The 15,580-nt window shown below is 36.3% G+C and overlaps 1 protein-coding gene across 1 annotated transcript in view; it reads left to right on the top strand.

The window, feature by feature from the left end:
- The window catches only part of CNTN5 (contactin 5), a 519,618-nt gene that overhangs the window by 415,317 nt on the left and 88,721 nt on the right, over positions 1-15,580 (top strand). Inside the window, exon 15 of the mRNA XM_073807952.1 lies at positions 5,224-5,382. Within this exon, the coding sequence (XP_073664053.1) occupies positions 5,224-5,382 (159 nt within the window). The remainder of the gene's footprint in view (positions 1-5,223; positions 5,383-15,580) is intronic.

Here is a 15,580-nt window from a genome sequence, read left to right as displayed (position 1 = left end):
ATTTTGGTAATTTTTGCAATGTTTAAAACTTTTTTATTATTGTTGTATTTGTTATGGTACTCTGCAATCAGTGATATTTGATACTACAATTGCAATTGTTTGGGGGCACCATGAACTACACCCATATAAGAAAGCAAATTTAACTGATAAATGTTGTATGTGTTCTTATCACTCCGCTGACCATCTGTCCCCCTATATCTCTCCCTCTCCTTGGGCCTTCCTATTCCCTGAGACACAACAATATTGATATTGGACTAGTTAATAACACTACAATGGCCTCTAAGTGTTCAAGTTAAAGAAAGTGTCTCAGGTCTCTCACTTTAAATCAAAAGCTAGAAATGATTAAGCTTAGAGAGGAAAGCATGTCTAAAGTTGAGATTAGCTGAAATCTATGTCTCTTGAATGCAAAGGAAAGTTTTTGAAGGAAATTAAAAGTGCTACTCCAGTGAATACACAGATGATAAGAAAGCAAAAGAGGCTTATTGCTGATATGAAGAAAGTTTTAGTTCTGAACAGAAGATCAAACCAGCCACAACATTCTCTTAAGCCAATGCCTAATCCAGAGCAAAGCCCTAACTCTCTTCAATTTTATGAAGACTGAGGTGAGAGAGCTGCAAAAGAAAAGTTTGAAAGTAGCAGAGGTTGGTTCCTGAGGTTTAAGGAAAGAAACCATCTCCATAACATAAAAGTACAAGGTGAAGCAGCAAGTGCTGATGTAGAAGCTGCAGCCAGTTATCCAGAAGATCTAGCTAGGATAATTAATAAAAGTGGCTCCACTGGATAACTTATTTTCAATGTACATGAAACATCCTTCTATTGGAAGAAGATGCCATCTAGGACTTTCACAGCTAGAGAGGAGATGTCAATGCATGACTTCAAAGCTTCAACAGGCAGGTTGACTCTCTTGTTAGGGGCTAATGCAGCTGGTGACTCTCAGTTGAAACCAATGCTCATTTACCATTCTGAAAATCCTAGGGCCTAAATATACTCTGCCTGTGCTCTATAAGTGGAACAACAAAGCATGGGTGACAGTATATCTGTTTACAACATGGTTTACTCAATATTTGAAGCCCACTGTTGAGACTTACTGCTCAGAGAAAAAAGATTTCTTTCAAAATATTAAAGCTCAATGATAATGCACCTGGTGACCCAAGAGCTCTGATGGAGATGTACAACAAGATTTATGTTGTTTTCATACCTGCTAACACAATATCCATTCTGCAGCCCATGGATCAAGGAGTAATTTTGACTTTCAAGTCTTTTTATTTCAGAAATACATTTCATAAGGCTACAACTGCCATAGACAGTGATTCCTCTGATGGATCTGAGTAAAATAAACTGAAAACCTTCAGGAAAGGATTCACCATCATAATTCCATTATGCACATTTGTGATTCATGGGAAGAAGTCAAAATATCAACATTAGCAGGAATTCGGAAGGAGGTGATTCCAACTTTTATGGATGACTGAGGGATTCAAGACTTCAGTAGAGGAAGATGTAGTGGAAATAGCAAGAGTACTAAAGTTTGAAGTGTAGGTTGTAGCTGTGACTGAATTCCTGCATTCTCATGATACAACTTTAACAAATGAAGAGTTACTTCTTACAGATGTGTTAAGAAAATGGTTTCTTGGGATGGAAACTACCTTGGCAAAGGTGCTATGAAAATTGTTGAAACAATTATGAAAATTGTTTGGGAGGACTGACTCCAATTTTGAAAGAAATTCTACTTTGGGTAAAATGTTATCTAGCATCATAGTATGTTACAGAGAACTCATTCATGAAAGGAACAGTCAATCTATGTGGCAAACTTCATTGTTGACTTAATTTAAGAAACTGCCACATGCACCCCACCCTTCAGCAACCACCACCTCAATCAGTCAGCAGCTGTCAATTTTGAGACAAGACCCTCCACCAGCTAAAAGATTATGACCTACTGAAGGCTCAAATAATGGTTAGCAGTTTTTAGCAATAAAGTATTTTTAATTAAGGTATGTACATTGCTTTTATAGAAATAATGTTATTGCACACTTGATAGACTATAGTATGATGTAAACATAATTTTATATGCACTTAGAAATCAAAAAAAAATTGTGTGACTTGCTTTATTGCAATATTAGCTTTATTATGGTCATCTAGAAAAAAATCCACAGTATCACTGAAGTATGCCTGTAGTCACAGGCCAACCCAAATTCAACGGGATTGAAAGAATAGGATTCACCTTTCAAAAAGGGAATGACCTGCACGTACAAGGAGGAAAGAAAGTGTTGGTGGCTATCTCATACACAGACTGCCACAAAGTCCTAAACAGTTTCTTCAATGTTATGTTTATCTCTACTACATAATTTAAATGTGTCATTCCCCAACACACACTTTTTCTCTTTCTTTCATTCCTTCAACTGAAAGTACTCCATAATTAACAGGAAAAGGAAGAAGGATCTCTGTAATCCTTGCTTTCTTGAACAAATCAGGCTTTACAATCAGATCTGAATTCAGATCTCTGCTGTGCCATTCACTAGCAGAGCTACTTGGGTGAATAATTTCTCCTCACTAGAAGGGATTCTCTGATACCTACTGCCTAGTGTAACACCTAACGTATAGTAAGGTTATTGACTATGTAACTTATTTATTATTAATCGACCAAACTAGCTCTTTGAGATTCCCTTATGTCCTCTATGAAATAGGGATTATAATGCCCACCTCACAGAGACATAGAAATAGGTGAACAAGTTAATGTTTGCAAAATACTTAATGACTTAATACAGTACAGTGAGGATATGGTAGCTATTGGTATTATTATTACAGTTAATATTCTTATCTTTATTATCATTAGACTCACTCGTCCATATCCATGTCACTGCAGTCTAACAACTTGTTAGACATCTTCAGTACCTGGATCTCATTTATCTTCCACACCTCCTTCTTAGCTACCATTTTAATACTCTGAACTTTAATTTATATTGGTGACACATCAAACATATTCTTCCATAAGTCCTTGACCTAATAATTATATTTCCCACTTCATTCCAGATAAACACAAATTCTCATCAAAAGTTCCCTACACTTAAATCACAAATCCTACTATTTTCTTCTCACAATTTCTTATTCTTACATCTTCCCCTCATAAAAACCTGGTTTCCTGGACTCTGCTCTTTTATTCTAGTCTGCCAACACCATTCTGGCTTCACTTGACTCTCTAGTCCTCCTTGAGACTATGGTCATTTATACCATTGGCAACTTTGATGATGTCATATCAAATTTGTAAACTAAATCTAAATTGACCCAATTAACCACTTTTTCTGGCCCTGGTCCTGGCTTTCTAACCTATTTGTTGACTTGGTCAGTTCCACTTCAAAATTATGTTATTGAACCAAACTTGAACTCCAGGACTATTCCAAAATACTTATATTTCCCTCTTCTTCATGTCTTTCCTCTTTTATCATGGGCTTATTCAGACATTTTCCATTCTCCTCTAGCTCCCAATCCCATCCTCACCCAACAACCTTCACTTTCTGTGGATAATTTTTTCTTCTTTAGTGAAAAAAGGAGAACCTTCCCAAATGAGCTCTCCCAGCTTCCCTTCTTAACATTTCAAAAGCTTTATCTCTCTATTCATTGTTTCTTCCTTAATTGCTCTCAGAGGAAAAAGATATGCCACTGCTCATGGTTATCCTCTACACATTTGCTCACAATCCCAGTCTTTTGTCACCTTTCTGATGGAATAGTCCTTGTCTTCTAAGTCTTGAGTCTCTGCTAGCCACTGCTGGTTCTTCTTACTCTTGATAAAACACTCATTTCTCATTTCCTAAAAATGTCATTCACTTGGTGATGTTCAAAAAACACTTTGTCCATCTCATCGTCCCTTCCTTATTTTGTACTCAGAGGTCTTTACTGTCTCCATCTCTTTAGCATTCCACCATTTCTTAGCTCCTTACAGTCTAGGTCAGCCCTTACTGCTCAGACTTCATAATCCCCAAATCCAGAGAGTAACTTGCTACATAAGGACTAATTTGGAAAATAAAATATTTAAAGATGGATTATATTTTTCATTGAAAATAAAAGCATTCTTGCAGCTTGCATTGTCCATATTTGGGAATACAAAAATGTTAATAAGGAAACTGGCATTGTTCTTAGCCACTAAAATATCAACACTCTACATATTTTTGAATGTTATTAGAAATCCCTGTTTTAGAAGTAGTAATACAGAGGTATATTTCTCCTCATATCAGATCTTGGTTGTTTTTTGAAGCTGGAGTCTACGTGCACATCACTTGATAATCACTATTCTATACCAACTTTTTATGATCAAAAAGGGCAATAATCTTCTCTAATTCATCATCTTCTCACCCTCACCAAAGTCATCATCATTATCATCATCTAATCATTTTTCCATGTCTCACTTCTAGTATATACTCTTTCTTGGTCTGAAATCTCATTATTTCAGAGCCTTTCATTGTTCCCTGTTTGAATTTTTTTGTTTTGGCTATGTTGGGTCTTCGTTTCTGTGCGTGGGCTTTCTCTAGTTGCGGCGAGCGGGGGTCACTCTTCATCACAGTACGCGGGTCTCTCACTGTCGCGGCCTCTCTTGCTGCGGAGCACAAGCTCCAGACGCACAGTCTCAGTAGTTGTGGCTCACGGGCCTAGTTGCTCCGCGGCATGTGGGATCTTCCCAGACCAGGGCTCGAAACCATGTCCCTTGCATTGGCAGGCAGATTCTCAACCACGACATCACCAGGGAAGCACTCCCTGTTTGAATTTAAGCTACTTGATAGGTACATCACACTATTTGCACACTGTACTCTTCGTGAACATGAAAATTAGGGCCATACACCTGTAGGTTTGTGGTAATGATGGGATTGTTTCTGTTCCTGATAGCATTGCCTATCACTCTGTTGTTGCTTCTGTAAGCTGTGATTGATTTCAAGAGTCATAGTTGCTCCTGACATTCAAATCCTTGTATTTGTTTTTAATTATATTTTCCTCTTCTATAAAATGCAATGCTAACTGCCTCCAAGCACAAAGTATTAGAAAAAAAAAATCTGAACTATAATTAAGTTATCCCCAGAAATCATGGAAACCAACATGCATCTCATTTACTTTTTACTGTCAACGTTCATTACTAAATATGTATTTCATTAAGATACTTACTAGTTTTGTTGGGTCCTTACTGGAAATACAATTTCTCATGGCTTGACCTTAACTTTATCCATTCCCTTTTGCTTATAGGTCCCCCAGGCCCACCAGGGATAGTGATCGTTGAGGAAATCACTGAGAGCACAGCCACACTTTCCTGGAGTCCAGCTACTGACAACCACAGCCCAATCTCCTCATACAACTTGCAGGCTCGCAGCCCCTTCTCCCTGGGCTGGCAAACAGTAAAAACAGGTAAGAGGCTCTAAAGCAATGTCAGACACCACCAGAGCAGCTTCCTATGTCATGAGCTATATTTGCTAACAATCTTAGTAGGATTATTTTGGATTCTGGAAATTTTATTATTTATGACAATATTAATCATTGTTGCCTTCTTTTTATAAAGTCATTTTTCTTTCTTCTTTTCTCATTTCCCAAGGAAGGACCACATCATTTATCTTTGTTTATTGAAATAACCTTAGACTCACATAAAAGTTGCAAAAATAATACAAAGATTCCCTGTGGGCCCATCCCTCACCTTGCCCCAATGAAAATATTCTACATAACAATGGCACAATGATCAAATCAGGAAACTGACATTGATACAATGCTATAAACCACAGATCATATTCAAATTTCACCTTTTTTTACATGCAATATTTTTAGGGTATAGTTCCATAAAATTCTATGAAATTTTATTATATCTATTCAAATCGCTACCAAGACAGATACAGAACTGCTCCATTACTCCAGTTCCTTGGGCTACCCCTTTAGAGTCACACATCTGTTTTATTTATAAAAAGAAAATCTAACATAAAATCACATTATTTAAAACAATACAGCATTTTAATGCTTACTTCTAAGATGTTTGCCTTCCACTTGCATTATTTTAAAAATAATTTTCTTCCCTGAAGGTTTTCTCAACACGTTATAACTAAACTTCCCTTCCCTCTTCAAATGTGGCTGTCTGCAAGGATATGTGAAATTACACTCAGTTGATAGTTATCACCAATTTAGCATATTGGTGAAAAAGTGTACAGTATCTATAAAATGTAATCTTCAGAAGCAGTTGTCCATACTGAGCAGGGATTTGTGATTTTATTTTCTATCTAAATATAAAATGGATTTACCTGCATAGAAGTGAAATATAAAATCAGTAAAATATCTGAGTGCAGTAACCATAAAACTCAATCTGAATGTTATAGGAGTAAAGTGGTCCATCTCATTGCTTAAATAAATTAAATTTGAGCAGAAAATTGTTTTTGGGTAAAAATTTGAAATTTAGGGGAAAGAAAGTGTATTCATCCACATGCGAAATACAATTTAGGTTTTTCTTTTTTTTCTTAATTTTATTTATATATTTATTTCACTTTGGTTGGGTTCGGTCTTTGTTGTTGCACAGGCTTTCACTAGTTGTGGGGAGATGGGGCTTTTCTTTGTTCGGGTGCATGGGCTTCTCATTACGGTGGCTTCTCATTTTGGAGAGCATGGACTCTAGGCACATGGGCTCAGTAGTTGTGGCACACGGAATTAGTTGCTCCACGGCATGTGGGACCTTCCTGGTCCAGGGCTTGAACTTGTGTCCCCTGCACTGGCAGATGGATTCATTTTTCCTTTCTTTTTTTAAACATCTTTATTGGAGTATAATTGCCTTACAATAGTGTCTTAGTTTCTGCTTTATAACAAAGTGAATCAGCTATAAACATACATATATCCCCATATTTCCTCCCTCTTGCATCTCCTTCCCACCTTCCCTACCGCACCCATCTAGGTGGTCACAAAGCACCAAGCTGATCTCCCTGTGCTAGGCAGTGGCTTCCCACTAGCTATCCATTTTATATTTGGTAATGTATACATGTCCATGCCACTCTCTCAATTCATCCCAGCTTACCCTTCCCACTCCCTGTGTCCTCGAGTCCATTCTCCATGTCTGCATCTTTATTCCTGTCCTGCCCCTAGGCTCTTCAGAAACATTTTTTTTGATTGCATATATATGTGTTAGCATACAGTATTTGTTTTTCTCTTTCTGAATTACTTCACTCTGTATGACAGTCTCTGAGTCCATCCACCTCACCACAAATAATTAAATTTTGTTTCTTTTTATGGCTGAGTAATATTCCATTTTATATATGTGCCACATCTTCTTTATCCGTTAATCTGTCGATGGACATTTAGATTGCTTCTATGTCCTGGCTATTGTAAATAGAGCTGCAATGAACATTGTGCTACATGACTCTATTTGAATTATGGCTTTCTCAGGATATATACACTGTAGTGGGATTACTGGGTCATATGGTAGTTCTATTTTTAGTTTTTTAAGGAATCTCCATACTGTTCTCCATAGTGGCTGTATCAATTTACATTCCCACCAACAGTGCAAGAGGGTTCACTTTTCTCAATACCCTCTCCAGTGTTTATTGTTTGTAGATTTTTTGAGGATGGCCATTCTGACTGGTGTGAGGTGATACCTCATTTTAGTTTTGATTTGCATTTCTCTAATGAATAGTGATATTGAGCATCCTTTCATCTGTTTCTTAGCAATCTGTGTATCTTCTTTGGAGAAATGTCTATTTAGGTCTTCTGCCCATTTTTGGATTGGGTTGTTTGATTTTTGATATTGAGCTGCTTGTAAATTTTAGAGATTAATCCTTTGTCAATTGCTTCATTTGCAAATATTTTCTCCCATTCTGAGGGTTGTCTTTTCATCTGGTTTATGGTTTCCTTTGCTGTGGAAAAGCTTTTAAGTTTCATTAGATCCCATTAGTTTATTTTTGTTTTTATTTCCATTTCTCTAGGTGGTAGGTCAAAAAAGATCTTGCTGTGATTTATGTCATAGAGTGTTCTGCCTATATTTTCCTCTAAGAGTTTTATAGTGTCTGACCTTACATTTAGGATTTAATCCATTTTGAGCTTATTTTTGTGTATGGTGTTAGGGAGTGTTCTAATTTCTTTCCTTTACATGTAGCTGTCCAGTTTTCCAAGCACCACTTAATGAAGAGGCTGTCTTTTCTCCATTATATATTTTTGCCTCCTTTATCAAAGATAACATGACCATATGTGCATGGGTTTATCTCTGGGCTTTCTGTCCTGTTCCGTTGATCTATATTGGTGTCTTATAGTTTTCTGCACACAGATCTTTTGTCTCCTTAGGTAGGTTTATTCCTAGGTATTTTATTCTTTTCATTGCAATGGTAAATGGGAGCATTTCCTTAAATTCACTTTCAGATTTTTCATCATTAATGTAAAGGAATGTGAGAGATTTCTGTGCATTAATTTTGTATCCTGCTACTTTATCCAATTAATTGATTAGCTCTAGTAGTTTTCTGGTAGCATCTTTAGGATTCTCTATGTATAGTATCACGTCATCTGCAAAGAGTGACAGCTTTACTTCTTTTATCCAATTTGGATTCCTTAACGTTCTTTTTCTTCTCTGATTGCTGTGGCTAAATCTTCCAAAACTATGTTGCATAACAGTGGTGAGAGTGGACAACCTTGTCTTGTTCCTGATCTTAGAGAAAATGGTTTCAGTTTTTCACCATTGAGAATGATGTTTGCTGTGGGTTTGTTATACATGGCCCTTATTATGTTGAGGTAAGTTCCCTCTATGCCTACTTTCTGGAGGGTTTATATCATAAATCGGTGTTGAATTTTGTCTAAAGCTTTTTCTGCATCTATTGAGATGATCATATGTTTTTTTCCCTTCAATTTGTTAGTATGGTTTATCACATTGATCTATTTGCATATATTGAAGAATTCTTGCATTCCTGGGATAAACCCCACTTCAGCATGCTGTATGTTCCTTTTAATGTTCTGTTGGGTTCTGTTTCCAATATTTTGTTGAGGATTTTCTCATCTATGTTCATCAGTGATATTGTCTTGTAGTTTTCTTTCTTTGTGACATCTTTGTCAGGTTTTGGTATCAGGGTGATGGTGACCTTGTAGAAAGAGTTTGAGAGTGTTCCTCCCTCTTCTATATTTTGAAAGAGTTTGAGAAGTATAGGTGTTAGTTATTCTCTAAATGTTTGATAGAATTTGCCTGTGAAGCCATCTGGTCCTGGGCTTTTGTGTTTGGAAGGTTTTTAATCACAGTCTCAATTTCAGTGCTTGTGATTGGTCTGTTTAGATTTTCTATTTCTTCCTGGTTCAGTCTTGGAAGGTTGTCCTTTTCTAAGAATTTGTCCATTTATTCCAGGTTGCCCATTTTCTTGGCATATACTTGCTTGTAATTATCTCTTATGATCCTTTGTATTTCTGCAGTGTCAGTTGTTACTTATTTTTCGTTTCTAATACTGTTGATTTGAGTCTTCTCCCTTTTTTTCTTAATGAGTCAGTCTAATGGTTTATAAATTTTGTTTATCTTCTCAAAGAACCAGCTTTTACTCTTATAGATGTTTGCTATTGTTTTCTTCATTTCTTTCTCATTTATTTCTGATCTGTTCTTTATGATTTCTTTCCTACTGCTAACTTCGGGGATTTTTGTTCTTCTTTCTCTAGTTGCTTTAGGTGTAAAGTTAGGTTGTTTATTTGAGTTGTTTCTTGTGGTAGGATAGTATTGCTCTAAACTTCCCTCTTAGAACTGCTTTTGTTCTATCCCATAGGTTTTGGGTCATTGTGTTTTCTTTGTCCTTTTTTTCTAGGTATTTTTTTGATTTCCTCTTTGATTTCTTCAGTGATCTCTTGGTTATTTAGTAGTGTATTGTTTACCCTCCAAGTGTTTGTATTTTTTACAGATTTTTTCCTCTATTTGATATCTAGTCTCAAAGCGTTGTGGTCAGAAAAGTTAATTTATTTGATTTCAATATTCTTAAATTTACCAAAGCTTGATTTGTGACCCAAGATATGATCTATCCTGGAGAATGTTCCATTAGCACTTGAGACAAAAGTATAATCTGCTCATTTTGCATGGAATATGCTATAAATATCAATTAAGTCCATCTTGCTTAATGTATCATTTAAAACTTGTGTTTCCTTATATATTTTCATTTTGGATGATCTGTCCATTGGTGAAAGTGGGGTATTAAAGTCCCCTAGTATTATTGTGTTACTGTCGATTTCCCCATTGAAGGCTGTTAGCATTAGCCTTATGTATTGAGGTGCTCCTATGTTGGGTGCATAAATATTTACAGTTCTCATATCTTCTTCTTGGATTGATCCTGTCATCATTATGTAGTGTCCTTCTTTGTCCCTTGTAATAGTCTTTACTTTAAAGTATATTTTTTTCTGAGATGAGAATTGCTCCTCCAGCTTTCTTTTGATTTCCATTTGCATGGAATGTCTTTTGCCATCCCCTCACCTTCAGTCTGTACATCTCCCTACGTCTGAAGTGGGTCTCTTGTAGACAGCATATATACAGGTCTTGTGTTTGTAATCATTCAGGCAGTGTATATCTTTTAGTTGGATCATTTAATCCATTTACCTTTAAGGTAGTTATTGATATGTAGTTCCTATTACCATTTTCTTAATTGATTTGGGTTTGTTATTGTAGGTCTTTTCTTTCTTTTGTGTTTCCTGCCTAGAGAAATTCCTTTAGCATTTGTTGTAAAGCTGGCTTGGTGGTCCTGAATGCTCTTAGCTTTTGCTTGTCTGTAAAAGTTTTAATTTCTCTGTCAAATCTGATTGAGATCCTTTCTGGTCCAGTAATCTTGGTTGTAGGTTTTTCCCTTTCACCACTGTAAATATGTCCTGCCATTCCCTTCTGCTTTGCAGAGTTTCTGCTGAAAGATCAGCTGTTACCCTTATGGGGATTTCCTTGTATGTTATTTGTTGATTTTCCCTTACTGCTTTTAATATTTTTTGTTTGTATTTAATTTTTGATAGTTTGATTAGTATGTGTCTTGGTGTGTTTCTCCTTGGATTTATCCTCTATGGGACTCTCTGCACTTCCTGAAATTGATTGACTGTTTCCTTTCCCATATTAGGGATGTTTTCAACTATAATCTCTTCAAATATTTTCTCAGTCCCTTTCTTTATCTCTTCTTCTTCTTGGACCCCTATACTTTTAATGTTGGTGTGTTTAATGTGGTCCCAGAGGTCTCTGAGACTGTCATCAATTCTTTTCATTCTTTTTTCTTTATTCTGCTCTGTGGTAGTTATTTCCAGTATTTTATCTTCCAGGTCACTTATCAGTTCTTCTGTCTCATTTATTCTGCTATTGATTCCTTCTAGAGAATATTTAATTTTATCTACTGTGTTGTTCATCATTGTTTCTTTGCTCTTTAGTTTTTCTAGATCTTTGTTAAATGTTTCTTGTGTTTCATCCATTCTGTTTCCAAGATTTTGAATCATCTTTACTATCATTACACTGAATTCTTTTACAGGTAGTTTGCTTATTTCTGATACATTTGTTTGGTCTGGTGAGTTTTTACCTTGCTCCTTCATCTGCCGTGTATTTCTCTTTCTTTTCATTTTGTTTAACTTACTGTGTTTGGGGGTCTTCTTTTTGCAGGCTCCATGTTCGTAGTTCCCATTGTTTTGGGGGTCTGCCCCTAGTGACTAAGGGTGGTTCATTGTGTTGGGTAGGCTTCCTGGTGGAGGGGACTAGTGCCTGTGTTCTGGTGGATGAGGCTGGTTCTTGTCTTTCTGGTGGGCAGAACTGTGTTTGGTAGTATGTTTTGGGGTGTCAGTGATCTTATTATTATTTTAGGCAGTCTCTCTGCTACTGGATGTTGTTGTGTTCCTGTCTTCCTAGTTTTCTGGCATAGGGTGTTCAGCACTGTAGCTTGCTGGTCATTGAGTGGAGCTGGGTCTTAGCATTGAGATGGGATCTGTGGGAGAGCTTTTGCCTTTTGATATTACATTGACCCCTGAGGTCTCTGGTGGACCAATGTCCTGAACTCAGCTCTCCCACCTCAGAGGCATAGGCTGGACACCCAGCCAGAGCACCAAGACCCCATCAGCCACATGGCTCAGAAGAAAAGGGAGAATAAAAAAGGAAAAAAGATAATAAAATAAAACAAATTTATTAAAATTAAAAAATATGTCATTAAATGTAAAAAAATAAAAAGTCATTAAAAAAGAAAGTAAGAAAGAAAGAAGAGAGCAATCAAACCAATAAACAAATTTATCAATGAAAACAAGTGATAAAAACTATACCAAAAAGGTACAAAAACAAAAAATAAACAGACAGAAAGAACCCTAGGACAAATGGTAAAAGCAATGATATACAGATAAACTCACACAAAGAAGCATACACATACACACTCACAGAAAGAGAAAAAGGAAAAAAACAATTATATCTATATTGTAAAAAAAAAGGAAGAGAGCAACCTAATCAATAAAAAAATCTACCAATGATAATAAACTCTAAATATGAAATGAAGATAAACATAAAACCAGAAACAAATTGGATTCAGAAAGCAAACCCCAAGTCTACAGTTGCTGTCAAAGTCCACTGCCTCAATTTTAGGATGATTCATTGTTTATTCAGGTATTCCAGAGATTCAGGATACATCAAGTTGATTGTGGAGATTTAATCTGCTGCTCCTGAGGTTGCTTGGAGAAATTTCCCTTTCTCTCCTTTGTTCGCACAGCTCTTGGGCTTCAGCTTTGGATTTGGGCCTGCTTCTGCATGTAGGTCACCTGAGCGCATCTCTTCTTCACTCTGACAGGATGGTGTTAAAGTAGCAGCTGATTAAGGGGCTCTAGCTCACTCAGGCCAGGGGGAGGGAGGGGTACGGGATGGAGGGTGAGCCTGTGGCAGCAGAGGCCAGCGTGATGTTGCAACAGCCTGAGGCATGCCATATGTTCTCCTGGGGAAGTTGTCCCTGGATCACGGCACCCTGGCAGTGGTGGACTGCACAGGCTCCTGGGAGGAGAGGTTGGATAGTGACCTGTGCTTGCACACAGGCTTCTTGGTGGCTGCAGCAGAAGCTTTATCATTTCATGCCCATCTCTGGTGTCCTCACTGACAGCTGTGCCTCATGTCCATCTCTGGAGCTCGTTTATGCAGTGCTCCATACCCCCTCTCCTTGCGCACTCTTTTGGGAAGTCTGAGGTCTTCTGGCAGGTGTATTCTTAACCACTGTGCCACCAGGGAAGTCCCACAATTCAGGTTTTTCTTGTTATTAGGTTCCTATATTAATTCATAGAATTCAGTATGATTATCTTTATAGTGTACTATACATGCGTATATATTTATCTTGTAATATATGTAATTGTGAGTATTAGACTCATTCCTGGCTCCATTTTAACCCTATAATAATATGCAGAGTCAAGAAATTGGGGGAATGTCTATGTTCAGTAGATAATTCTGGAAAGGACACAAATTCAGACCACATGAACAGGTTTATACAAGAATTCTTATAACCTCCATTTATAAGATGCTCCCACATCATCCTTAGTGTGAGAGCCCAAACCCTTTCCTATGCTGAGAGGAAATGGATTCACCTTCAGATCTCATGTTGTGCACTCAGGAAACTCATTCTCCTGCTTGTGGCTATGTTCCCTGCCCAGTCTTGCCACATTGCCTACAATACTTACTTCTTGGGAAGTTTCACTTGTGGGTACATTGCAATACATATATATGTTTCCTTGCTCATCCATACCCATGTTCTTGTGTTTCTTACCTTAACACATGGTACGGCAATCCAGGACATCTAATCTTCCATATTTTCCTAGTTACTCTTATTTCTTGATTTCTTACATACCTTGACTCACCTGTTTCTACGTTTTGTTGTTTGATAGATTAATAGATAATGATAGATAGATAGATATGTGTATATATATCTATATATCTTGTACATATATATGCATATATACATATATAAACTAAAATATTTTGGCATAAGCTAGGGAAAGACAAAAGCGAGGTGTGTGTGTGTGTGTTGGTGTTTGTGTGTGTGTGTGTTGTATGTATAGAGGGCTTAATTGTTTGGATTACATGCTATTTTAGGTATTTGTTTATTTATTTAGAAGTCCATGATATAAGGTTGCATTCTTATTTTTCTAATTTAATTTGAATGTTGTAAATATTTTTGAGTAGAGAGTTCTTTTTAAATTCAGTTTAGCAAGTACTTATAAAAAAATCTATGGTTGTACTGTATTTATAAGTAAATATATTTTTTTCAGAAATATATTTCTATAAATGATCAATTTTATTTGCCCTTGAGAGTAATAGTTCTCTAGCAAGGAGTTCCTCACCTAAGTTAGTCACACCTTTCTCTAAAACTCAGCATCTCTTGAAGCTACTCGTAGAGGCATTGCCATCCTCCAGGCCAGCCAAAGAGCAGTCCTCACCTTTTGCATGTTCTAAAGGAGATGTTTCAAATGTTTCCTGGGTTTTGCCCCTAGCTCACACTGACCATAATTTTTTTCATGCCTGTGATAGGGAAAGAAGTCCTTCTGGATGCAAATCATCTCCACTGGGCAGCAGGTCTTTTGTTTTCATAGTTACTATCTCACCTAAATCAATTTCAGTAGAGATATGCTCTAATGTAGAAACATATGATAGAAAAAAAAATTTAGTTCTGCAGTTTGAACTCTCTGATGAAGTTAATGCAACACATAAGCTAGTATTTAAAAAGCTATTAAAATTCGTTATATGCCAACATGAATACAAAGAATAATGAGTTCCTCATTTTTGACAAATGAAGTAATGAATCGCACATGGGCCATCTAGCCGAGGACATCTGGAATTAACTTATCAATGCCACCCACCCAAAAATAAGACTTAAAACAGGTGACTGTGAATGGGGCTGTTTGTTCATTATGAAAGTATGAAAACAATCATAAGAAATAGATGATTTCACTTGCAAACCCCCTTTTCTGTTCAAACTACTTGTTTTTGATTTGAACACTTGCTTTCCTATTTGTATTACTGAGCAGTATTAGCTGACTTAGTTTTTTTGACTATGTCTGATTAAGAATACCAAATCACCTATAATCAAAGAATCGATTGGCCTTTATTTACTTAATTCAAATATGTTTCTTAACTATTCTTCAATCAGTAGATATGTCTCCTCTTTGTGGATAGTTTCCACGGACTGATTGGTGGTTAAATTTATCAACTAAATAGGTTTATTGTTTTAATATAATTTAATTTAATTTAATTTTTGGATACAATTTTTTAACAGGAAAAGCATTTTAACAAGTTTTTCTCCTGGAATCAATATGCAGTCCTCCACTAAAGTTGCTGTGTGTTCTCTCTGAAGCAGAATAATTTCTTTGAAACCAACTTGTCTCCAGAGTTCTAGAAAGATTAATTTTATAGAAAGATACATGCAAGTCTTTAAAAATGCATCCTTTGATATACATTCTCCATTATCTTTAATCTCCACAATATTGCATTTGAAATAAAAATCCTAATTTTATAAAAATATTTCTATTCTAGTTCATATTATATGTTATTTCATCTCAAATATTAATACCTTCAACTCTTTTTTTTTGCAATTTTTTAATAGTCCTTACAAGTAGCAATGAATTCAGAATTCTAAACTTTCTTTTATCATTTTCAAAG

Source organism: Tursiops truncatus, chromosome 8 (assembly GCF_011762595.2).
Source record: "Tursiops truncatus isolate mTurTru1 chromosome 8, mTurTru1.mat.Y, whole genome shotgun sequence".
NCBI lineage: Eukaryota > Metazoa > Chordata > Mammalia > Artiodactyla > Delphinidae > Tursiops > Tursiops truncatus.
This window is presented reverse-complemented; position numbering and strand designations above follow the sequence as displayed.